Source organism: Lontra canadensis, unplaced genomic scaffold, assembly GCF_010015895.1.
Source record: "Lontra canadensis isolate GAN:19392208 unplaced genomic scaffold, GSC_riverotter_1.0 scaffold1, whole genome shotgun sequence".
Taxonomy (NCBI): Eukaryota; Metazoa; Chordata; class Mammalia; order Carnivora; family Mustelidae; genus Lontra; species Lontra canadensis.
This window is the reverse complement of record NW_022630995.1, coordinates 117,607,829-117,634,504: the sequence shown is the minus strand read 5'-3', so window position 1 is coordinate 117,634,504 and position 26,676 is coordinate 117,607,829. Positions and strand designations below refer to the sequence as shown.

Sequence of the window (26,676 nt, the reverse complement as noted above, 5' to 3'; positions counted from 1 at the left end):
ACATCAATATTCACGTGCTTATCTGAGAGTCCTAGCTTCAGGACAGATTTCTAGAAGTAAAATCACTGAGTGAACAGCTATAAATATGTATAAGGCTATTGATATAACTAAATTGCCTTCCGGTGAGTTTTTGACAATTTATGTTCCCTCCAACATTGTATGTTAATACTCATCTATAGATATAACAACATGGAGTATTCCCATGTTTAATATTTCACAAATTTATAAATTATATGCCCCAACTTGTAATGACAATATGTCAGATAAATTCCTTTCTTATGTCTCCAGTTTGTCCTTTCTCCCCTTGTCCCTTAGAACTAGCACTTTCATAGAATTTGGCATAAGTGTGGATAAATGTTTCATCTCTTGAATTTTGCTTATACTCTAGAATGATTTCTATATTTAATGAGACCATCTCACCCCTATCTGATTACTAGAATAAGAAGAGAAATGTGTCCAGATTCCAACACATGGTGTTAACACCCCAATCCTAATTTCACAGATTACAACTTCCCATCAATCTGGCCTTACTCTCATTTACATAAGAACTACCATGATCTTTTTACCCTCTCTGTGTTGAGTTACCCTGTTCCATACACCTTGTAAGTCAAGACTCCTGACACAGCCAGGCAGCAAAGCCTGCCAGTGGCTGACTGTATACTTTATCCTCCTCCAAAAAAGTGTAGGGATCATTGAACTGTACCTCTGCCAAGACTGGTGGGTAAGAAGTGCCAGCAGAAAGCCCGTGACATGGCCAATCAAAGGAAAGATGAAACTGATGGTCAGAAGAGTGATGTCTGAATTCCAAGATCCTTTTGCCAACACCACACCAGCAACTGCGACCACCAAAAGGAGGACCCCACCAACAATGGCCCCAATCTAAAGCAAACCAATAAAATACATGTAAACATTATGGTCTTTTAGTTCTATTTTGAAAAGTCCATCACTGTTCTAAGAAGCCAGGAACCTAGGTGTTTTGAACGAAGAGGGGACTTACCACCAAATCCAATCTCATTTTAGGGAAAAGAAACTTAAGCTCCAAACTGGTCAACTGACTTGGCTGAGTTGGAAACTGGTGAGGCTTGACACAATCTAAGCCTTATTTTATGTATTGTTTGCCTTGAAGTAGAGGATTTTGCCAGAAGGAACAGGTAGTGAAGATTTTCATGGATAGGACAAATTCATGAGACAAGTGAAATCTGGCAATAAGTCTCCAATACCCTACTACAGGCACTTCTCAGATCCTTCACTGGTAACCTCTTGTCTGAAGTCTGCACTGCCTCGCCATCTACACTCTCTTCCTACCACCCCCTCAACTGCCAGTGGCTCCTTACTTGATCCCTGCCCTTCTCTCCTCCAAGTGAAATGCACCCATTCTTTATTAGACAATCTGGGCTGACATTAATGTAACATAAATACTAAGAGATACCTCTTTCCTCTCCCAAATGAATACTATTCTTCCTTGTATTGTTCAGCAAAAACAAGAAACCAACAAAAAGGAATTTCCAACAGTTTGAGTTTTAGATCAGAGAGAAAGGAAGCCAGACCCAGAATATTTGGAGGAAATTAGGACTTTGACAAGCTCCCATTCATACCATGTAGACAACAAAGTATGTAGACAACTTAGTACGGCGTCAACTGGGATTTGAAATGTTTTGAGGTGTAGAAGAAGGTGGTCACGGGGAGCAGAACAAAGCCAAAACAAACCAATGCACCGTAGACCTGCTCCAAGATTATTTTTACTGCTCAACACAAAGACAGACTGGGCCACTGCTTAATGAGAAGATGCTAGAACACACAAAGAAGTCCTCTGATTGTCAGAATCCCTCTTTGTCTTTCTATCATAAAAGGATTTCAAAGGTTAAAAATTTACCAAGAGCAATGTGTTCAGAAAATATGTCATATCTAAAATTAACAAAGGACCAAGAGCAGAAAATGAAACTATACCAAAATAATGATTAACTTATCCTAGTTTTCTACTAAGGTCCTCCAGAATACTTATGCATATTAGTAAATATTTTTTGCCACACAGCCTATGAAATAGGCAAAAGAAAGGGGTTTTAAATCTGCTCTTTACATACAATAAATGTCACCTACAGAAAATTTACGTGATTTCTCCATTGACACTAAGGGACTAACAGAGGATCTGGAAACACCAAAATTAACAAAACAGAGTACATGATAGTACTTTATCAGAAATAGAGTATTTGAAAAGTAAGAGGTTCCTGATCACACTCGGTCCTCTTGTTTTGCAAACAAAATTACAGCATACACAAACGCGCTGGCCATTCTCTCCCACTGAAATAACAGTCTCCCACTCAAATGCAATCCAAATGTGCAACACTGAAGCCTTCCTCCAACTCTCTGTCTGCTTGTCAACCCCTCTTCCCCACTTCATCTCACTGGAGGAATCGTGGGAGTTGTTCCGTCTTGTGCCAAAAGGAGAAAGCAGCAGCCTCTGGTGTGGGTACGTGGAGAGGCATATGGGGCTATACGGCAAAAACGAAATCATAAATCCCGAACTCAAATGAACGGAGATGTATTCGTTGAACCTCCAATTAGCTCCAAATGTCTGTTTCTCTGGAAATGTAAAATGTAAGTACGGCATCGTAAAAATCTTCATAAAGCAGTGCATGACCCAATCTTACATCTTCCAAAATGATTCATACTTGGAAAAATCGAAAACATCCTAGGTTGTTGACACGTTTGTTGAGAACGCCTCAACATTTTTTAAAGCTATTCTTATATTTTTAAAAGTCATTTTTAGGTATTTTTAAAAGTTATTTTGGAGATCTTTTTCACACAAGGACATGTGCCTGTTCCTCCAGCAGACAGAGGACAATGCTGGGAAGTCAAGAAGAGGTAGGAGGTTCTAGCTGCCATCACTCCATGGCCAGACTCCTCAGTGCATTCTGCACAATTTCACTTTGACAGTTGTTCACGTGGTCAGCAGCCGTGGTTTGTGTGCACAAACTACAACCCCGGAAGCTTCTTCGGAAATGCTTCTGAAACCATCCCCCACTTTTTCATGGAAACACCCCTACTCTTCACCCTGGGCCTCCACCCCTGCACACCTGACCAGCATTGACCTCAACAGCACTCGTGTGGAGCCTGGTAAAGACATGGGCTCTGGGTTCTCCCTGGCCACACACACGCCGTAGCTTTATAGTCACTAAAGCAGGAGTCCCACACTCGCCAGTGTGTCCTAAGCCTCAGTGTGTGGGCCGAAGGGAATGACAGAGCATGGCTGACAAGAGCGGAAGAAATAGGGAGGCTAGATCCAAAAACACAGGACATGTAAGGAAAATTGCTGGGGGTGGGGCTGTATCCGACTGGCCCATCTGTTCCAGTCACTGTCTCCATCCGTCTTTCCAGTCTCTGCGTGTAAGGATTCATTTACCACCATCGGGAGCTGCTTACCTTGAGAATGATTTTGGATTGCTTAGGCCACCTGTAATTCACATAAATTCCGAAGGCCACGGGGATGGTCAGGCACACAAGGGTGATTCCTGGGGAGAAGAAAAATCCATCAGACAATATCCCCCTCCCCTGGAGTGCCCAGTCCTCAACCATGTCTATTTCCATTAGATAAAGGCTTTAATTAAGGCTGCATTTTATTTCTGGATCCGCCTCCAAATATAAAGAAAGGAAAAAAACCTCTGGAAGACGATGTTTGAAGGGTATACATTACGACTGAATGCCACTGTTCATGTCCCATCATTTCCCTCTCAAAATCCCTCTGATGACCCCGTGGAATTTTAGAGACAACCAGAAATGTAAAAATTAGAAAACAGGAGGAGTCGGCAAAGTTCTTTGCTATGCAAGGGGTCAACCCTCTATGACCACAGCTCCTATTTCCCCATTTAAAGCCAACGGGTCATCTGTTTCACAAAGTAAAGAATACCTATTGCAGATATAAAAACAGCATCTGTTCCACATACCAAAACAATTTCTCATATTCTGCAAGTGTAGCCAAGTAACCCAAAGGTGGGCGGGGAAAAAAATGCCCTCTAATTAGCACAAGTGAATAAAAGCATTGAAGGCAGGCTCCGCAGAGCAGGGATCCACTTGCTTCCAAATCTGGCCAAATGCCTGCAAAACTGACTGCAAAGCTATATGAGTTGCTCCTAATATGTTGGGTTTTGTTCACAAGTGCCTTTTAGAGTATATTATCTAAACGGAACATGTAAACAACTTACTAATTAGAAAAAGTTGTGCATAAAATTATGATTTCCAATATTTCACTCAAATTTTACAAATTCAGTGGGCTCCAGTGGTTAGGGGAACATGGCTCTATTTGTGTTTTTGAACTGTGGGCCCTGGGCTGTAAAGCTCTCCAAGTGATTACTTGAGACTCCAGACAAGACAGTTTTAAGAATCACAGTTTCAGCCAATTCTCCAAAGACTCTGAGCAAAGGAGAATAACCAGATCATTTCACCAAGGTTTTCTTCCCAGCCTAGTAAGTCAACTGAGATCTCTAGAAAAAGGGAAGAGTTTGGGGCGCTGGGGTGGCTCAGTCTTTAAGCATCTGTTTTTGGCTCAGGTGGTGATCCCAGGGTCCTGGGATCGAGGCCGGTGTCGGGTGTCCCACTCTGCTGGAAGCCTGCTTCTCCCTCTCCCACTCCCCCTGCTCGTGTTCCCTCTCACTCTCTGTCAAATGAATAAATAAAGTCTTCTTTTTTTTTTTTTTTATTGGACAGAGAGAGAGAGAGAGCTCAAGTAGGCAGAGAGGCAGGCAGAGAGAGAAGGGGGATCAGGCTCCCTGCTGAGCAGAGAGCCCCATGCGGGGCTTGATCCCAGGACCCTGAGATTATGACCTGAGCCGAAGGCAGAGGCTTTAACCCACTGAGCCACCCAGGCGCCCCTAAAATCTTTTTTAAATGGGGGACAGAGTTTAATGAAAAATGACGGTTTTGAAAGGAGCTATGGAAGAAATAGGAGTATGGTTGTAGCATGAGGATACGCTCTAATGATAGAAAGGAATCATTCATGTTGGATCAGTAAAAATGTCAAGGCTCACAGGCCATGGGAAAAGTGGAGTTTGGGGAAGTAAGGTCTCATTAGACCGACTGTGATCCAGTTAACCTTTGGATCTTAACAAGACCAATGGCTTTGCAGTGCACTATATAAGCGTGTTTTTAATAAGTAACTTCTCTTTCTTTATTTTCAGATGGGAACTCTTGTAAGGTTAAAAGCTTGGATTTTGCCATCAGATCCCTGAGTCAGAATTCAATTCTTCACTCATCAGCAGCACAAACTTGGTAAGGTTACTTAACAGATTCTATGATCCTAGAAACCTTAGGAAGTGGAACCAGTCATAGAATCTATATAGAAGTGTTGGAGAACGTGTTCATTTAGAAACCCACAGAGAGGACACGCATAACAAACGCCAGCTCTTATCATTCCCCTCACCATTACTATTACTATTCCGTTCCATCAGCCCCATACAGACCTATGTTCTGATACGGGATGGTAAGATTCTGCTCAAGATTCCAGGACAAGGTGTAGACATACAGGCAGAGCGGCATCATTCCCAGAGCGGCCACTGTGGAACAAGCTGTCATGGTGATGCTGAAAGTGAAATTAAAATGAAGCTTAAGAGGAGAAGTTTGAGGGTTGCCTGGCTTGCTCAGTCAGTGGAGCGTGTGACTCTTGATCTCAGGGTCATGAGTTCAAGCCCCACACTGGGCATGGAGCCTACTTTAAAAAAGAGGAAGAGTTTGAAACGACGGATTTAAGTCTTGACCAAAAGCAACACCCAGGGCCTTTGAGATTACGTGGGGCAAGTTACTTGAAGCTCACTCCTGTCTTGTGATTCAGCAAATGACAGCTGTATTTGTGGTCTAGAAAGAGATTTCCAGCAGTATTTGATGCTCCTCCATCAACCCATATTTATTTGAGAATGTACTTGTCCTCAGTGTTCTGGTAGGTGTCATAAGGGGTTTTGTTGTTGTTGTTGGTTTTGCTTTATACAGTTTTTTTTCTATCGAGCTATAATTCATAAAGCATAAAATTCATTATTTGAAGTGTTTTAATATATTCACAAGACTGTGCAACATTCTCTATTTCCATAATTTTTTGCCAACCCAAAGAGAAACCCCACCCCTCAGCGGCTGCCCTTCACGTTCTTCTTTTCCTAGTCCCCGGCAACCAGTAATCCGCTTTCTGTCTTTATCCGATTTCCCATTCTGGACCTTTCATACGAATACTGTCATACAGTATGTGGCCTTTTTTGTGTGTCTGGCCTCTTTCACTTAGCATAATGTTTTTGAGCTTCAGCCACATTTTTTTTTAAATTTTATTTATTTGAGAGAGATCACAAGTAGGCAGAGCAGCAGGCAGAGTGAGAGGGAGAAGCAGGCTCCCCGCCGAGCAGAGAGCCGGATGCGGGGCTCGATCCCAGGACCCTGAGATCATGACAGGAGCCGAAGGCAGAGGCTTTAACCCACTGAGCCACCCAGGTGCCGCTCAGCCACATTTTAGCATGTATCAGCATGCCATTCCTTTTCATGATAGAGTAATAGTCTATTGCATGGGTAGACCACATTATTGCTGCCCTTCCATTAACTGAGAGACATTTGAGGAGTTTCCAATTTTTGGTTATTATGAATAATGCAGCTATGAATATGTGTGCACAATTTTTTGTGCAGACATGAATTCAGTTCTCTCAGGGACACCAGGAGTGGAATTGCTGGATCACAGCTGAACTTGCTCAGGAAATGCTATTTCCAAAGCAGCTGCACCATTTTTCACACCTGCCATCCATCCATGGAGGTGCCCTGTTAAAAATGTTTGCCTTAGGAACACCTGGGTGGCTCAGTCGGTTGAGCAACCGACTCTTGGCTTCGGCTCAGGTCACGATCTCATGGGTCCTAGGATCAAGCCCCGTGTAGAGAGCTCCACACTAAGCAGCGGTCTGCTTGTATATTCTCTCCCTCTCCTGCTTACCCTGTTCTCTTTCTCCCAAATAAGTCAATCTTTTTAAAAAACGTTTGTATTTTTAGAAGTTTGCATAAATATTCATAAGAAATATTGGTCTGTAGCTTTGTGCTTGCATAATTTCTTTGTCTAATTTTGCTACCACGAAATGGAAATAGGGCAAGTTTGCCACAAGGCTAAGCATTTGCCCAGCGTGAAGTGTTATAAATATCTGTAAGAAGAAGTTACCCAAACACTGCATGCACCAAGATTCCAAGGGACAGAAAAGGGACCCCCCAGCACAGATTCTCAGACAGAACAAGCTGGACAGAGCCAGAGAATTTACAGAACCATAGCAAGAAAGAACTGATGTGGGATGCTAGACTCAATTAGAAGTCTGCTTTGAATTCTAATGTTGTATAATCCCATGATTAGAAACAGGAATTGGAGTGGTGAGTTGCAATCAAAAGTAAGATTTCTGGACTCCAAAATGGTGCTGTAGTTGAAAAAAGAACTGGTCACTTAACATCAAACTGGGGGGGGGGGTTACACATTAAGTTAGGGATGACAACAGGACATGCATCAGAAATATCCTGGGTGGGCAAAGGAAATATCCTGAGTGGGCAAAGGAAAACTCAGGACCACAGCTGCTGTCACTTGGGAAGTGAAATGTAGGTGCAGGAGCTGAATGAACCAAACCCAAACAGCCTGACCACAGCCACGCCACACAGCTTTACCGGGAAAACAAATGACAATAATCAGAACAGAGTTTTGGTCTTTGTTAAAGAAAGCTGGAATGATTTCTTTCTTCTTTTTTTTTTTTTTTAAGATTTTATTTATGTATTTGACAGAGAGAGATACAGTGAGAGAGGGAACACAGGCAGAGGGAGAAGGAGAGGGAGAAGCAGGCTTCCCGCCAAGCTGGGAGCCCAATGTGGAGCTCCATCCCAGGACCCTGGGATCAGGACCTGAGCCAAAGGCAGACGCTTAATGACTGAGCCACCCAGCCGCCCTGAAGCTGGAATAATTTCTGATAGACAATTCATTTCTCTTTGCTGTGATTGAGATTGTCTCAAGTGAAAGGGATAATAAATTTAGTACTGTGAGTCTTGAGGATTTGCAAGTACATTAATATATAGGAGTAAAAATCCTTTAGTTAAGAACCTTTAAAGACCTTTTCTCCTTTTTTTTCTTTTTCTTTTTTAAGAAGAGGGGGAGGGGCAGAGTGAGAGGGAGGGAGAGAATAAGCAGGCTCCATGCCCAGTGTTGAGCCCATGTGGGGCTCGGTCTCACGACCCTGAGATCATGACCCATAAAAACTCTTGACTACTACAGTTTTATTGCATCGTACAGAATGCTATTGCTTCATAAAGTTATAATATGTTGTTTCTATTTTTTCCAAATATATAAAGCCTTATTTCTCTAAATCTTTACATTTCTTAACTGGAGAACAGGAATTAGTCACACAGTAAAATGCACAGCTTCATGCAAGGAGGAAAGCATACATAATGAGAGACCAGGGGCTCGGGGAGCAGACCCCCTACTCTGGACAGGGGCGAGGGAGGGAAGCCACGGTGTAAAAAAGAAAAAGAGCAGAGGAGTGGATGGAGAGCTAGGAAAACATGCTTCTTGAAAGCTGAGAAGAAAGAGCCCTCGAATGAAAGCTAAATGCCAGCAGAAGATCAAAAAGGATGAGAGCCCAAGAAGTGGATTTGGGACCATCCAACCTTCCCCCAGTTTTCTATGCCTCCACCTCAGAACCATCCTTTCCTCCTTCACCTCTGCTCCCAACTCCCAAGCATGGGCTGTCCTTTGTCCTCCTCTGGGTGATGGAACCAGTCAAAGAGTCAGTAAAATTAGGGGAACTAGGTAAATGGACATCAGATGTCCTTCAGGCCAATAAAATATTTTTTAATTGCAGGGCAAAATTACACAACCTGTCTAAGCACGTACAAACTGTCTCTAGACAGTTAATGCTGCTCTGTTTGATGAGGTGAGGCAAATAGAGCATCACATAACACAACCCGGGGGTAGAGCTAGATAGAGTCTGTCCACCTCAACTCCGGATCCAGGAGTCTGGAAACCTTTGAAGAGTCATTGTTTGAGTGCTCACCACAGACTGCCTTGCGCAGAGTACACACCCACTCTGCGTCCTGGGCACAAATGGCCAAGAGACTGAGAGGCACACCACTTCCCAGCCTACCTTGGGAGCGCACCTTTATGGGAAACTGATTAGCACGGCTCCCAGTCTGAAGATTCAGGATTTTTTCTATCAGATTCTACATTGAGGGGCTTTGCTGTAAATATAGTATGATGCGTACATGGCTTGGGGATACTGAAAGCATTTTCCGCCCAAACCTGGCTGGCCATGGGCTTATCCTTTCTCAGTGCTGCGGTGTAGCTCTCTGCACTAAAAATGTTCATCCTGGAGGAACAGCTGGCATTGCCCTCTAGACATTTTTATTGGCCTTACCTCATATACCGGATCCTCCACCAGTGCTTGTTACCTATCAATGTGTGGCAGGCTGGCTAACTGTGAGTTGCTTGAGGACGAGGACCTTATTGGCTTTGAATCTGGCAGTCTTATGCTATGGCACATTGGAGGAGCTCTTTAAATAATTACTGAATAAATGTATGAATCAAAGAATGAACCAATGTGTCAGTACCTTGGTGCTAGGACAATGCTCTCTCTGCCTTCCACCTATGTCATGTATCTGAAAGTGAACCTTGAAAATCTTAGTGAAATGATCCCTTTACACTGAATTGCAGTGGCAAACATCTCAGTAGTAACCCAGAAAAAGAGAAATTTTCTACTAAATAACTAAAATCAAGCTTTTTCAATTACAAATGTAAATAACATTTTAAGGAGCAAATATTTAGCTGATGGGTACCCTTTTCAGAACTCCAGACTTAGGGGGCACCTGGGTGGCTCAGTCGGTTAAGTGCCTGCCTTCGGCTCAGGTCCTGGGATTGAGCCCCCTCTGGGGCTGCTTACTCAGCAAGGAGACTGCTTCTCCCTCTCCCTCTGCCTCTCACCTCCCGCCCCCCATTCATGCTTTCTGTGTCTCTCAAATAAATAAAATCTTTAGAAATTTTTTTAATTAAAAAAAAAAAGAAACCCAGACCTAGGTTATTCACAAGTTATTGTATATTTCCCTTCTCTTATTTCTTTTAATCGGTCCTTCTATTTTCTTTTTTAGTTTCTTGTTTCCTTAAGTTTTTCTTTTACACACTCCTATTTTATAGTTGCTTGTTCAATGAATAGAGGCTTTTTCTTTTTTTCTTTTTAAAGCAATCACACAGTACACCTTACTCTGCGGCTTGGTTGCTTTTTTCCTCCCCTTAATCATAGATATCCCTTCAGGGCAATACATGTAGCTTAAATTCTTACACTTAAAGAATGCAGAGTACACAGTAATCTAAATATGCCGTGTCTTCAATCACTTCATTTGTGATGAATAAATTGCTTTGAGTGCTTTAAACAAAGTTATGATAAACATTCTTATATGAATTTCACTTAAAATAATTCTTTTATTTCTGTAGAATAGATTCCTCAAAACGGAATTGCTATGTCAAAGGTCTGTTTTTTATTTCAACAGATAACACCGTATTATTTTCCAAAAAGACTGTTACTTTCACAATCTTGCCCAGTACTGGATACAATCAATCCCTTTTAATTCTCATGAGAACATTGAAAAATACAGCTGCTAAGGCGCCTGGGTGGCTCAGTTGGTTAAGTGACTGCCTTTGGCTCAGGTCATGATCCTGGAGTTCCAGGATCTAGTCCTGCTTCTGGCTCCCTGCTCAGTGGGGAGTCTGCTTCTCCCTCTGACCCTCCCCCCTCTCATGCGTTCTCTCTCTCATTCTCTCTCTTGAATAAATAAATAAAATCTAAAAACAAAACAAAACAAAAAACAAAACAGAAAAATACACCTGTTATTTTATTATATACCTGACCCTCTATGAACTTGTGCTTTCTTTCATACTTACTGACCTCTTGGATGTCCTCTGTAAACAGCTTTGTCTGTCTGACTTTTTCTTCTCTACTTGTAGGAGCTCTTTTAAAATTAGAGTATGTATCATCATGTATAATACAAATAGCGTCTGCAAACTTACTGTATGTTTTTGACTATACTCATGGCAATACACTGAGATACTCGTATTTGTCCATTTTTTTAAAACATTGTATGTATTTGACAGAGAGCGAAACAGCGAGAGAGGGAACACAAGCAGGGGGAGTGGGAGAGGGAGAAGCAGGCTTCCTGATGCAGGGCTCTATCCCAGGACCCCAGGATCATGACCTGAGCCAAAGGCAGATACTTAAAGACTGAGCCACCCAGGCGCCCTCTGTCCATTTTTTTAATGGCTTCTGAGATTTTCTTGTTAAAGATTTCCTCCTATCCTAAGGGTATTCAAATGTTGTCCCCACTTCTTACTTTTTTATAGGTTGATATTTTATATTTATATTTTTAGCTCATTTAACATTTATATTTTATATGGTGGAAGGTCTGAGGCTAATCTATATCTTCTATATTGAGGGGCAAGTATGTCAATACTATTCTTTAAATAAGCAATTTTCCAGTAAATTGAAGCACCAACCTCCTTATATGTTAAATGTCCAAAAGTATTCAATGTATTTTTTTCTAAGCAAATACCAGACTCCTAATCACATTGTTTTCATAGTGTGTTTTCACATATACTAGAACAAACACTTCCACTTAAAATTTTTTTTTAAGATTTTATTTATTTATTTGACAGACAGAGATCACAAGTAGGCATAGAGGCAGGCAGAGAGAGAGAGAGGGAAGCAGGCTCCCCGCCAAGCAGAGAGCCCGACTCGGGGCTTGATCCCAGGACCCTGGGTCTATGACCTGAGCCGAAGGCAAAGGCTTTAATCCACTAAGCCACCCAGGCGCCCTTCCACTTAAATTTTTCTTTTCAAACTTTTCTTAGCAGTTTTTGCATATATTTTTGTTCTGTATGAAGTTTAAAATTATTTTATCCTATTAAGAAAGATTACTTGGAGCAGACTTCTTCCTACCTAGAGAACAGAGAAAGGAAGAAAAGCAGTTTGCCACAGCTCTCAAAACTGTATCCACGAAGATGGTAAAGGGAAGCTCTTCCAAATTCTTAGCCTATGATAATGCCACATTCCTTGGCTCTCGATATTACTAAGTCCTGAAAGAAGTTCCACATTACATCGCTTTAATCTTGAACTTCTGGAGAAGTTGCATAGCACTTTCCCACTGAATTTCTTTGGCACAAACAGCAGAGAGGCAAGATTCATAACTGTGGGAAGCAAATGTGAGATTTCTATCAGACTGATTCTTTATCCCTGATTACGTAGGTTTCTGCTTCTGTCCTTTACACAAATGTTCAAGCCCATGGTGCTCGATAGACGGTGCTCTGCCAACTGTTAGAAATACCCACAAAGTTTTTTCTCTCTCCCTCAAATGAGTAAATAAAATCTTTTTAAAAAATGGGGCACCTGGATGGCTCAGTCAGTTAAGCGTCCACCTTGGGCTCAGGTCATGATCTCCAGTCCTGGGACTGAGCCACATGTTGGTCTCCCTGCTCAGTGGGGAGTCTGCTTCTGCCTCTTCCTCAGCCCCTTCCCCTGCTTATGTGCTCTGTCTGTTTCTCTGTCTCTCTCTCAAATGAATAAATAAAATCTTAAAAAAAAAAAAAAGAAATACAAAGCTGTAAAAGCACACAGTGAACGTGTGTGAGTACAGTGGAAGTCACAACCTTTCCTTTTACTGCCATGAAATCCCAATGTAGTGTAAATGTGGCTAACTGGGTCTCTTGGCTGTTCACATTTAGGAAAACTGTTGGCAAAAGCTGACTTCAGTATAACAAGATTCCACTTGCGCTGAGAAGAATGGTATCACCCTCCCCAAATTATTACAGAGAATAATGAGACAGCTTCAGCAAGTCTGGACAAACAGGTAAATCCTGCCCCTCCATTAAAACAAGGAAATGACATATATATGCAGTATATGAAAACACAGTGCCTATAAGTATACCATTTTGCAATTGGATTTAAATTATGTAAAGGTTGTTTTTGTATCAAACTAATAAAATTAGGAATTCTAACATTCAAAACTATGAAAGTACACACTTGCTTCTCCACTGGAAAAAAATTAAGAACCATGTGGCTAGACAAATGGACATGGAGTACGCTATCAGCTCAGGTCAACCAACTTGGCCTTAGAAAAGAGTTCAAGGCCAGGTTTTCTATCCCCCAATCTAAATGTTGCTCCTGTCTGCTGCCTCTCCATAACAATAACTAGCATTTGTTGAGCACCACCTGCTAAGTATTATACCTCATGCTTTTAGGTATATGTTCCCTTTTCATCTATACAGTAACCATAGGATAGGTATTTTTTTTAATTTATTTATTTATTTTAGAAGTGCAGAGGGGTAGAGGTGGAGGTGGGGAGAGGGAGAGACAGTCTTAAGCCAACTGTGGGCTGAGCTAGGGGCCCAACGTAGGGCTCAATCTCAGGACCCTGAGATCACGACCTGAGCCGAAACCAAGAGTCAGATCCTAAACTGACCGCACCTTCCAGGCACCCCACCATATGTGTAGGCATTATTTCCATTGCATAGGCAAGGAAATGAAGGTACAGAGACTTAGAGAAAGTTGCATGGAGTCACATGGATTCAATCGAAGTTCTCTCTTTTTTTTTTTTTAAGATTTTATTTATTTATTTGAGAGGAAAAGAGAGAGAGCACAGCAGGGAGGAGCAGAGGCAGAGGCTGAGGGAGAAGTAGACTGCCCGCTGAGCAGGGAGCCCGATGCAGGGCTGCATCCCAACACCCTGAGATCATGACCTGAGCCGAAGGCAGATATTTAACCCACTGAGCCGTCCAGGCGCCCCGAAGTTCTGTCTCCTAAGATGATCTTCAGTTCCCTACCAGACCATGTCAGCCTGACCTGAAAAATCCAAAGTTCTATTTTTCAGGCGCCTGCTGAAGGACCAAGAGCTACTTTAAAGGTCAAAGGCCAAAACTGGCCACTGATCCCCTCAGGCGCCAGGACACAACTTCATCCTTGGGGAAGAATGGACCTTGAATATCAAAAGTTGTCGAACTAAAGACAGTGGGAGTGGTCCTGAGTCATACCAGTAAACAGACTGCATTTCCAGAGGGGGGTCTAGATCACACACAGGCGATCCGAAAGCTCCCTTCAGTTGTTGACTTGGCGTTTGTGGAGCCCTTCCCGCCTCCAGGCTGGCACTGAGCACGAAGAGGTGAGCAAGCCCTCGAGGAGACTGCAGAAGTCATGGGTCAGGCAGATGAGTAGCTCAGGGCATGCCACGCCCTCCTACAGATAACAAGCAGTACATATTTGCGGGGGGGGCTCGGTGGCTCAGTCACTGAGCATCTGGGGTCCTGGGATCAAGCCCCAGGTGGGGCTCCCTGCTCAGCGGGGAGCCTGCTTCTCCCTCTCCCACTCCCCTCTGCTTGTGTTCCCTCTCTTGCTGTCTCTGTCAAATAAATAAATAAAATCTTAAAAAAGAAAAGTAGTAGTACATATTTGGTGCTATGGGGACAGAGAGGGCAGGCATTTCTGTCAAATAGTTTCAGAAAGAACATTGAAAACTGGGGTGGGGGGCGAGGAACACAGACTTTACAAACTGCTTTTCTTTTCCCATTGTCCAAAATACTTAAAACTTAAAAAAGGCCTCAGATCCACTGCGCTTTATACCCAAAAGAATTGAAAGCAGGGATTCCAACGGATACGCACACTCACGTTCACAGCAGCATTATTCACAAAGCCAAACGAAGGAAACGATGCAGTGTCCGTGGACAGCTGAATGGATCTGGCGATCTGCACATGCGCATGTATACACGGGATTGTATACAAACAATATACAGCCTTAAAAAGGAAGGATATTCCGACACATGATACAACATGGATGCATGCTGGAGACATTATGTTAAGTGAAATAAGTCAGATAGAAAAGGACAGATAGTGTACGATTTCACTTAGATGAGACATTTAGTCCAATTCAAAGAGACAGAAGGGAGATCGTGGTTGACAGGGTCTGAAGGGGAAGGGGGTTATCCTGTAAGGAGTATGGAGTTTCAGTCCGAGAACATAAGAACTATGGGGAGACAGCCGCTGCTGACCCACAGCAACGGCAGTGGACCAATGCCACTGAACTGTACCCTTGAAAATGATTCAAATGGCCAATTTTATGTTCTGTACATTCTAAAAGGACCTCAGAGAGTCTAATGCATTGATTCTACGAAAGAGGAAATTGAGGTCCAGAGAAGCAATTATTCAAAGTCACACAGCTTCTTGAGCGGAGACAAAAACACAGACCCTGACACGGTGCTCTTTTGCCGGCCCCTTACAAAGACGCATAGCATCTCGTGCCGGCTGAGATTCTACGCACTTCATGTATATTCATTCAACCGTCAGTACAACCCATGAGGCAGGTTATGCTTCCCCCTATTTTAGAAGTGAGGAAACTGAAGCATAAAGAATTTTTTTTTTTAATTTTTAAAAGAGAGAGAGAGCACACAAGTGAGGGGGAGCAGAGGGAGACAGAGAATCTTAAGCAGGCTCCACACTGGACACGGAGCCCAAGGCGGGGATAGTTCTTAAAACCCTGAGATGATGACCTGAAGTCAGGTCGGACACTTAAACCAACTGAGCCACCCAGGCACCCCTGAAGCATAAAGAATTTATATAATCTGCCAAGATGACCCAGTTAGTGACAGCTCTGCTTGCTGGCCCCAGGGTGCACTTAACCATTACAGTATAATGCCAAATCCTAGTTTTCACGTCCTACCCTCAAAGGCAAGAATTCTGTCCATCTTTAGTACAGTAGATTGTAAAAAGGTCCCCAATTGGGGCACCTGGCTGGCGTGGCCCTGAGGTCCTGGGATTGAGCCCCGCATCGGGGGGTCCTGAGGTCCTGGGATTGAACCCCGCATCGGGACCTCTGCTCAGTGGGGATCCTACTTCCTCCTCTCTGTCTCTGCCTGCCTCTCTGCCTACTTGTGATCTCTCTCTGTGTCAAGTGAATAAATAAAATCTTTAAAAAAAAAAAGGTCCCCAATTCTTCACCCTGTTCTTAGCCACGCACTCTGCAATTTGACCTTGCAGCTCACCCATCAAGAGGCAGAAACTACTTCTCCATTCCTTGAATCTGGGCTGGTCTTGCAAAAGGCACTGGCCAATGGGATGCAGTAAAAATGATGATGAACTGGTTTCCAGCCCAGATATCAAGAGACCTTGTATGCTTCCCCTTTTTCAGAACCTGCTTCTATCATATGATCAGGTCTAGGCTAGCCTGCTGGAGAAGAGAGATCTTCTGGAAGAGAATCCAGTAGTCCCAGATGAGGCTATCCAAGACCAATCTACATTTATCCAGTCCCCACACATGTAAAAGAACCTAGCCAAGATGAGCCGAGCTCAGTCCAGGAACAGGGTAATTTTTTAGGCTCTTCATATATATACACCAGCCTGTTGCTTTCCAGAACAATTATAATGAAGAATAATATTATGACTAGAAGGGACCAAATAGGCATTCCAGGCTGAGGGAATGGAAGTTGGGAAAGTGTGGGATATGTTCAAAGAACAGTGAGTAGTCCATTTTCACTACAGACTAGTTTGTGCTTATTAGGAAATAAACCCGGAGAAGTAGGTTAGACCTGGCTTAATGTCTACCCAGGTCTCTAGGTGTTGAGAAGCCTTTATATGCATAACATGTCCATTTCTGTTTACAATACCACAGGAAAGTGTTATGATTTCCAGTTACGGGAAAGAGTTACCAAGTCACGATTTAAATATAGATAGTCTGACCCCAGAGCTGCCTCATCCACATACTCTAAAACCATGGTGGAGAGACCCAAGATGGCGAGAAGACTGTGAAGATGCTGCAATTGGCCAGGAAAGGAATTATGAGGGCCTGCCCTAAGGAATTGGCAGTGGAGAGGAGGAGGAAGCACCAACTGTGAGTGACAAGCAAGAGGATGGGCCACAGGTCTAGCCATCAGATTGAGTGAATTAGCTGAAGAATGAGGAGCCACAGGGGAATGCTTAGGTGATGAGCCCAGGTGACTGGGACAGCGAGGGTGTTATCGTCTCACACGCAAAATGCAGAAACTGGTTTATACATGTTGATTCTGAAACGCCCTGCTTGGGGTGAACACCAGGAGAACTACAGGTAGACTGAATGAAGTACAGAATTAAGGCATGAGAAATATGTTTGGGCGATCTGCACAAAGCTAGACCTCAATTTCCTCTTTTGTGAAACAAAGATGTTCTTCTAAAGTCCTAAGGATTTTATCTAGCATGAAAATAGAACTGCTACAAAGGACTATCCGATTTTTTTTTGTCTTGAAAGTTATTTTTGTTGGTAATCAAGTGGGAAGAAATGTAATGAACTTGGACACTCAATCAAGAACACTGAATTTTCTCCTAGTTGCAATTTTCACTGAGAATTAAGATTTTTGTTACTCGTATCAATAAGCTTTTGAAAATCTAATGTTTAGTCACCGTTTTAAAATTTCATTTCTTACAGCGTTTTGTTTTGTTTTGTTTTGTTTTTTGCTTATTTTTTGTTTTCTAAAAAGGGGGAGAAGTAGTTAATATTTATTACGTATCTACCATGTGCCTGGCACCCTGAATGTATATTTCCTCCTTAAAATACAGTCTTGTGGGGAATAGGTAATTGTAACCCATTTTACAAATGAGGAGATGAGGTTTATAGGTTAAATAATTTGACTAACATGAAACTAATTAAGGACAGAGTTGGCAAAAGGAAGTAAAATGAGCTTTATCTTTTATAGACTTCCTATTCACTGGTACTTTTATTACAACGTCGACTAATAAAAGATGAAGTTAATAAATGTTCTCTTTCCCAGAGCAGAAGTGTTTGAGAACACTGCTTTAAGATTTATGCTCCTACTCAGAACAGAAGATCGAGTTGTGTTAATAAATGGCATGGAAGAAAATGCCTAAATTGCAGGGTGATGAGAAACAGATGTAAATTCCCATCTGCCTTATTCCATACTTGGCTGTAGCATTTGGCAAACTCCTTAACCAATCTGAGTCCCCATTTTCTCAGCTGTTAACACTCAGGATAAGAAAGGGTCACTTACAAAGTTATTATGAGAACCACGAAAGAAGAGAAAGAGTACAGAAAGCACCTACCTCATGCCTCACAACATACTCACTCAATTTATACAATGTCCTTTTCCTTTCCAAGAATATTTAGGCCCCACAACTTACCACTGATATGTAGACTGCATAAAGAATACTTTTCATCTTCCAATTTTCATGTCAATGATCAGCTTTATGTAATCAGCATTAGCAGTGCATATTAATGTATTTTTTTGGATTAGTGATTCTTTTCAAACACCCAATAAGTGGGTAACTCAAAGCATTGTCATATGAAAATATGAACCCATTAAAAATCACAGGAGAAACAGTTTGTCTGCTAAGCAGTCAGCACATTCAGGGAACTGGAAGCCCAGACTTATAGCTGCTCCACTGATGCCAACTCCCAGCACCACCAGCACCTCGGATTTGCCATGAGCACGTAATAAATCTCAACTACATGACATACACATCGAGCAAAGATTTACATTCATAACTCATCCTCCCCTTCCGTAGGAGGTGAAACAGTTCATAAGTAAACAAAGAATCTAGAAAGACCACTGTTTTTTGCTTTTATTTTCCCAACTGTGCCTTCTCTATTCTTTCTCTAAAAAAAAAAGAAAAAAAAGGATTTTATTTGTTTGTTTGTCAGAGAGAGAGAGAACACAAATGGGGGGAGCAGCAGGCAAAGGGAGAAGTATTCTCTCCACTGAGCAGGGAGCCCAACTCGGGGCTTGATCCCAGGACCTGGGATTATGACGTGAGTTGAAGGCTGCAGATGTTTAACCGACTGAGCCACCCAAACGTTCCCTCTATTCTTTCTTCAAATGCCCTTTTTTCAGTATCAAAAGAGGTACTCCCAAAGATATGTGATTAATTCATCCTCATTAAAGTGTAAGTGAATAATAAAGCCTAGTGTCTCCCAGAGAGTATTTATTTACACAACTGGGTAAGGTCCCTGGCTTAACCCAAAAGAATGAGACGCTAATGATGAATGTTTAGTCTGCAAACCAACAAGAAAGAACATTTTCAGTCATGAAAGTCTTGATGTTGCTCCCCAGGTCAACTCAACTAACTCCAGCAGCACTTAAAACAGGCTATGACTGTCACATACCCCCAAAACCCTTTATCCAGTGCCTCCAAATACTTGCTTCATAAGATAGATGTCAAGGTAACACGTGCTGACTAGAGCTACAGGGGCGTCACTCCGGTTCTGCCACCACCACTCCCACCACCACCAAAGAGACCCCTGCCGTGAGCTTTCTGGGATGCTCAGCCTATGTCCTGGGAGACTGGGAACCGAGACTGTTAACACTGCCAGTGTGGGCGAGAATGAGTTCATGCCTAGGACGGGCCATCGGGGGAGGAGGAAACCTGCCTCCACTATTACACATGAACCGAGCCCCACTACTCAGAGAAGCAGCTGCCAGTAACACAGCGGATGATCACAGCCCAGCACATTTGAAGCTCAGAAGGAAAGTCCTTTCTTTTTTTCCAGGACTAGACTCCATAAAACACTACGCACTGGAACCTCTACCAGCAGAATTTAAACACAAAGGTGTCAGGGCTATCGGGGGAGACGTCCGGGCTTCCCTAGTGTACCTTACCTGAGATCCATATCTCCTTCGACCCAGAAGGTGAAGATGTTGGAGATGGTACCCCCAGGGCAGCACCCCATGACGAGAACGGCAATAGCTTGGACAGGCTTCAGAGAGAAACTGATGGCCAGGAGATAGGCTGTGAGAGGCATGAGGCCAAACTGGCAGAGGAGTCCCACAGCAATGCCCCAGGGTCTCCTGATGTGTGCCCAGAGCTTCTGGAACTCCACAGAGCATCCCAGGGAGAACATGAGCAGGCCCATCATCACGGCGGACACCACTGTGAAAACGAGTTCGAGGTTCCCATGTGCCTCCAGTCCCACCGGCAGCTCCTCCTCTGAACTGTTAGCAGCCCAGGCTGAGCTGCTGGAACAATTGGCTCTCATCTCTTCATCTCCTTAAGGCAGCATCACAAATGAACGTCTGCCGCGATGGCTGGGCAGGTCTCGGCCACGTTTTGTAATAATGCAACCAAGTCATGCATGGAGAATCATTCCAATGCTTATTGGCCAGCCAGGTGATTCAGCCTAATCTGATCAATGCATTCATGAATGGCATTATAAAAGTAATTATCATGGGCATGAAACATATAATAAACTGCAGTAAGTAAGGCTTTCCACTTCTGTTCTTACTCACCACTGAATATTCAAGTGAAATGAGACAAGCAAATTTATTGTCAAGTGGAGTGACTGGGCTGTGTCGTCAGCATCACATTGTGTTCCAGGAAAATGGGTTGAGTGCCAAGACATAATTTGTCCAAATTCAATGGGGATTTCAAAGAACCAGGATGCAATGCTTTGTGGAGAGGAAGGCTAACTGGAAAAAACAAAGGCGTTAAGCCAAAGCCACTCCCCCTCGCATTAGCAAAACATTTCTGTTGAAAATATTAAAGCAAAAGTTCAGTTAAGAAAATGTCAGAAGGAGGCAAGGATCGATCATTTCAGGAGTGCTTCAGAATTGGTCTCAATTTTTCTTCTTTATTGATTTCTCTCTTTTTTTTTTTTTTTTTTAAGTACGCTCCAAACCCAACCTAGGGCTTGAACTCAGGACCCTGAAGTCAGGAGTTGCATGCTCTACTGACTGAGCCAGCCAGGCACCCCTCAGTTTGTCTTCTTTTTCTACTAGAATTTATATCTGAAGCCAGTAATTAAACACCTGAATAGAAAAATAGAAAAAAGAATAGTATGGTATTAAGCACCTGAATTGTTTCATCGAACATGTGAAAACTCATTTCTGTACCCAAAATAATACAAGGAAGCTGTCACTTTCTTTTGGAGAACAGAGTCGGCTTTGGGATGCCACACCCCTGGGTCTCGTGATGAGGTCTGGGAATTCTGGAAGAGAGTGTAATAAAGAGCTTGTCTTGAAGGCTGGGGATAGTCTGAGGCCAGCCTCTGACTGCAATGGCCCAGGGGCCCTTCTCTTTGACCTAACCACACAGACACACATCTCATTGGAAAACCAGACAAGGAAAATATGGTTCCATGAAACTAAACCTACAAAAGAGCAGATGCCACACCCTTTCTCAGAGAGCAGAAAGTTTATTTATGGGGTAATGGTTGGTGATAAGGTACACTTTATAAAACACCTCTACCTGCCTTAAGAGGAATATTAGCTATGCATTGTTTATTTTTGGATTAGCGAGTTATTTTCCATGACAAAATGCTCTGAGCATGTTTGCTACATAAAAATACAAATTAAGGAGACCTGGGTGGCTCAGTTGGTTAAGCATCTGCCTTTGGCTCAGGTCATGATCCTGAAGTCCCACATCAGGCTCCCCACTCAGCGGGGAGTCTGCTTCTCTCTCTGCCCCTCCCTCTGCTTGTGCTCTCTGTCTCCCTCTCAAATAAATAAATAAAATCTTGAAAAAATACAAATAAAATACAAATGTGAAACAAAATCTGACAATTTGAGGGACACCTAGGTGGCTCAGTTGGTTGACCTTCCAAACCTTGGTTTTGGCTCAGGTCATGATCTCAGGGTTGTGAGACTGAACCGGGGGCTTCACACTCAGCAGGGAGTCTGCTTGAGTCTCTCCCTCTTCCTCTGCCCCTCCCCCACTAAAATAAAGAAATAAATCTTTAAGAAAAATCTGACTATTATACTGGAGAGTATAAACTGGCTTAGGCAAAGACACCGTAAAAGCAGCTCTGAACGTAGAAACTCGCTGGAAGCCTCAGAGGTCAGCATGAGGACCTACTGCCACCAACTCTTGATTCAAGCCCAAGAATAAGCCAGTGTTTACACCAAGCTTGGTAAGCCTGTCAGAAGACAACCCAGGAGGCCCCGGGTGGTTTAGTAAGTTCAACATCTGCCTTCAGCTCAGGTCATGATCCCAGGATCCTGGGATTGCGTCCCACAGCAGGCTCCCTGCTTAGTGGGGAGCCTGCTTCTCCCTCTGCCTGCTGCTCCCCCTGCTTGTGTGCTCTCTCTTTCTCTCTCTCTGATAGACAAACAAATGAATAAATAAAATCCTTAACAAAAAAAAAAAAAGAAGAAGAAGAAGAAGAAGACAACCCAGAACCACCTGTGCTATATCAGTGAAAAGCTCAGCAGAGAAATGGACAGTTAGGAATGAGTTAGGTCTTTGGAAAGCTTTGTGTTTCCAGCTGAAGGGGGCAGAGATGTGGTCGAGCTGAGGAAGAATGGAGGAGGAAGACAGAACATTTTCTAAGCACCTACTAGGTGACAGTATGCTGGGTCCTTCACATATACGTGTCTGTGTCTAGTGCAGCAGAACTTTCTTTGGTTTTTACTTTAGTGAGAGAAGGTATCACATTATTTCTGTCTGGATAATGTCAAAAGGCCTTTGACAGACCCTCTTTGTTCCTGGAAGTCACTCAAAGGCCCTTCTTAGTTAACCAAATTTGAGTTTAATGAGACATTCATCATCAAGGACCTGATAGGAACTTTTGCTTGATACTCAGCTCTGATAGCTGGGAAGAAAGGGGCTCCATTGCATAGTGGATGTTAGGAGCTTCCTGAAAGGGAAAGTGACCTTGAACTCTTACCCTTTGAAATAAAGTGCTATCAGAATTTCACAAATGAGTTAGGATGGTTTCAGCTGAGGTCCACTGTCGGGAAAAGATACTAAAGTCCAATGACCCACCATGAAAGCAAGGGGTGTCCGGACAATTTCCTCTAGATCAAGTCACCCTGGCACAGACATCACAGGATGATACAGGGCACAGTGACTGAGTATGTGGATATAAACTAAAAAAAAGTAACCTTGAGGGATCAAGCTTCAGCACCGCCACGTTGTATGCAACGATCTGGACTACAAGGGGCAAGGCAGCAGTGCGCAATAGACCATCTGACTGGGTGGAAACAACTGATTGAAAAGGTCCCAACAAAGCAGCAGCAGCTGCAAACAGGGCCTACCAGTGGACGTCAGGTTTTTCCCAGTTTGTCCCCATCCTGGGAAGGAAACTCCCTTGAAAGAGTAAGCTCCTGGAGCTCTTGTAGTTTGTAAAAGAGATTTTAGGGGCACCTGGGTGACTCAGATGGTTCAGCATTAGACTCTTGATTTCAGCTCCAGGTCATATCTCAGGGTCCTGGGATCATGCTCAGCGCAAATTCTGCTTGGGATTCTCCCTCTCCATCTCCCTCAACCCCTCTCCCCACTCACGATCTCTCTGTCTCTCTAAAATAAATAAATAAAATCTTTAAAAAGTATTGTAAAGGAGATTTTAAATAGGGGATCCTAAATGTAATTGGCATGTAGGGATTCAAGTGATTAGAAATTTTTAAAAGGAATGACCAAATTTATACCCTAAGTTAGTGAAGCAGTTCATGAGACCCCATTCAATCTTCACATCTGTTCTAAGAGGTAACTACTACCATTCCTGCTTCACAGATAAGGAAACAAAGGCCTACTAGGGTCCTATGATTTGTCCAGTGTTATTAGACAAGTCAATTAACATTAGGATTAAAATCCTAGGCTAATTCTCAGCCTATCCTCATTTACCTGGAACACATCAATGGGAAGCAATGAAAGCAGTCGATAACAGAATCATTCTGAAAAAACTATCAGTTAAACATAGCTGAGGTATAAAATACCACAATTTGGAATAAACATGAAGAAATAAACCAACTAATCCCTAATTTCTCAATTTATCTCATGTACTCACAAGCTTAAAATGCACCTGAATCTGTGCCACATATATACACCTTAATTTTGAGATACAGCTATACAAATCACAGGAAATATCTCCTCTATTTCTATTCTCTGCAAATAGAATTAAAGGTGAAAGATACTCTTCAAGAAAACCAACTGAAAAGCCAGCCTCTTCTGTCTAGGAATATAAAGGTTGAAGGGAATGTGCCAAAATGAAAGGTAATTCAACATGGTTAAGGAATTGTTCAGCAAACTCTGAAAATTAGTATAAGGGGAAACATCTAGATGCTTGAAGGACATGAAGAATCCTATAGGTTCCAGGGTGCCTGGCTGGCTCAGTCTGTAGAGCATGTAACTCTTGATTGAAAATTCATGTAAACTTTCAGGGAAAAGTCTGGCACTATGTCAGAGAGCCTTTGTCACTGTAAGTCTAAAACCCTGTCTTCATAAATAACCTTCAATACTGGCAGAAATTTATTGGGGCAAATGATTCCATAATAGCATTGTTTGTTGGTTTGTTTTAAGATTGATTGATTGATTGATTTGACAGACAGAGAGAGCACAAGCAAGGGGAGCAGGGGAGGGAGAAGCGGACTCCCTGCTGAGCAGGGAGCCTGATGTGTGGCTCAATCCCAGGACCCTGGGATCATGACCTGAGTCGAAGGCTGACGCTTAACAGACTGAGCCACCCAGGTGCCCCAGCATTGTTATTTATAAACACATTCTTATTTATATTACCATTGCTATTTATAGATCAAGAAAACAGGGATTTTAAATTTCCAAAGTGAGACTAATTTAAGTAAACTATGATACAATGAGATACTGTGGAGCTATTTAAAATGTAAATATTTTGACAATGAGAAATGTTTTTATTAGAAGATAAAGAAAAAAAAAAAGAGATATAGATAAGTACAGATAGAATGCTCCCAGCCATGTTAAAATAGTAAGCACATAGGGGTACCTGGCTGGATCAGTCAGAAGAGCATCGGACTTTTGATCTTGGGGTTGTGAGTTTGAGTCCCACACTGGATGTAGAGAAAACTTAATAAACAAAAACTTAAAATAATAAATAACAATAACATAAAGAGACCAAATTCAACTGCAAAAATTCAGTGATTGCTTCTGTATTATGGATTTTTTTTTTGTTATACTTTCTGTACTATGTCATACCTTTGAAAGGGCCAAAAATTACTGTTTTATAATTAAGGAAAAAGGAACAGAGACAGACGAAGTTGTGATTATTTCAAGCAGCTCCTAAAACGTGATAAGAGCCTGATGACTCTGAGGAGCCAGACTGCTGAGATGACTCAATGACTGTCTTTGTTCTTGGGTTTTTATAAGGGAGACTCACAAATACCAAAGCTTCCAGGTAAGAGATACCTGCAGAAAATGGAATGTAAGGGCGTGAGAAGAACTGACAGGCCAAGTCAGGACAAAGAAAAGCGGGCTGACAAAGTGTTTACCCTGAAAGAGCACCCCTCCACCTTCAGAATAAAATAACCAGAAGGGAAAATGAAGCACCTGGAATCAACTGGAAAGACATGTTTACCTGCACAGGTGGCATGCTAGTTATAATAGTATTTGTGGTCCTTTTCTCAACAACCTTTTCTGGCCTCAGCTCATCAGATCAGATGTTATTAAGATTATAACCATAAGGGGTGCCTGGGTGGCTCAGTGGGTTAAAAGTCTCTGCCTTTGGCTCCAGTCATGATTCCAGGGTCTTGGGATCGAGCCCCACATCGGGCTCTCTGCTCAGCGGGGAGCCTGCTCTCCACCCCCCTCCCTGCCTGCCTCTCTGCCTACTTGTGATCTCTGTCAAATAAATAAATAAAATCTTAAAAAAAAAAGATTATAACCATAAAAAAGAGAGATTATAACCATAAATTTTCATGGACTGTTGGGGCACCTGGGTGGCTCAGTCGGCTAAGCATCCAACTCTTGGTTTCAGCTCAGGTCACGATTTGGGGTCCTGGGATCAAGATCCACCCAGGCTCTGCGCTTGGTGCAGAGTCTGCTTCAGACTCTCTCTCCCTCCACCTCTGCTGCTCCCCTGCTTGTGCTCTTGCTCTTGCTCTCTCTCAAATAAATAAAATCTTTAAAAAAAAAATTGGGGGGGAGGTGCCTGGGTGGCTCAGGCATTAAGTGTCTGCCTTCAGCTCAGGTCATGATCCCAGAGACCCAGGATCGAGCGCCCCCATCAGGCTCCCTACTCGTCAGGAAGCCTGCTTCTCCCTCTCCCACTCCCTCTGCTTGTGTTCCCTCTCTCACTATCTCTCTTTCTCTGTCAAAAAAATAAATAAAATCTTTCAAAAAGATAAAATGTTTTTCAGAGTGTTTGACCCCTAGAATTATAAGAAAATCTTGAATGGATGAGATTAATGGGATTTGTCAGCCATTGGAGAAATAACTGATAATGATTTTCTGTGATGATAACAGTAAAACCAACTAGCATGTATTGAGTCTTTCCTATGTACCAGGTCCTGTGATAGGTCTCTATATGTGCAGCGTGGTAGAACACGCCACCCCCAAATATGCCACTTTCGCATAAGGATTATTTTGAGCAGAAGACAACTGAGAAGAAGCAGATACAAACACAACTCCATGCCCTCCCTCTATATGCCTGAAAATAGGACATAAATGTGTAAAGGTGTCTCCCTTTCCCTCTCTACCAGGAAGGACAGAAGCTGACCCCAAGAGATCCCTCTAGACCCTACTAGCCCGGAGAAATCTATCCCAGAGGAATCTACAGAAAAAACCTTGCTAAAACTAGACCTTATCTACAGTTAGTTTGCCCATATATTTGCCTTCCCACAATTTGCCACCCCTACAGGCTCAAACTCCTTTTTCTTTGTCTTGTCACTTCTCTCTCATTCTTTTACGATGCCATATAAGCCCAAATTCTAACACCTCTTTGAGTTAC

At 42.7% G+C, this 26,676-nt stretch overlaps 1 protein-coding gene across 3 annotated transcripts in view; it reads right to left on the bottom strand.

Moving 5' to 3' along the window:
• Window positions 1-26,676, bottom strand: part of SLC10A6 (solute carrier family 10 member 6) — a 43,727-nt gene that overhangs the window by 6,264 nt on the left and 10,787 nt on the right. Inside the window, exons 2-5 of one of the 3 annotated variants that reach the window (XM_032862078.1) lie at window positions 19,649-19,919; window positions 5,454-5,572; window positions 3,421-3,509; window positions 704-879 (exon numbers count right to left, since the gene is read on the bottom strand). In XM_032862078.1, coding sequence (XP_032717969.1) covers window positions 704-879; window positions 3,421-3,509; window positions 5,454-5,572; window positions 19,649-19,905 — 641 coding nt within the window. In that variant the 5' untranslated portion in view covers window positions 19,906-19,919. Of the gene's footprint in view, window positions 1-703; window positions 880-3,420; window positions 3,510-5,453; window positions 5,573-19,648; window positions 20,616-26,676 lie in introns of those variants that run through there. The other 2 variants (XM_032862069.1, XM_032862088.1) reach the window with 2 other exon arrangements.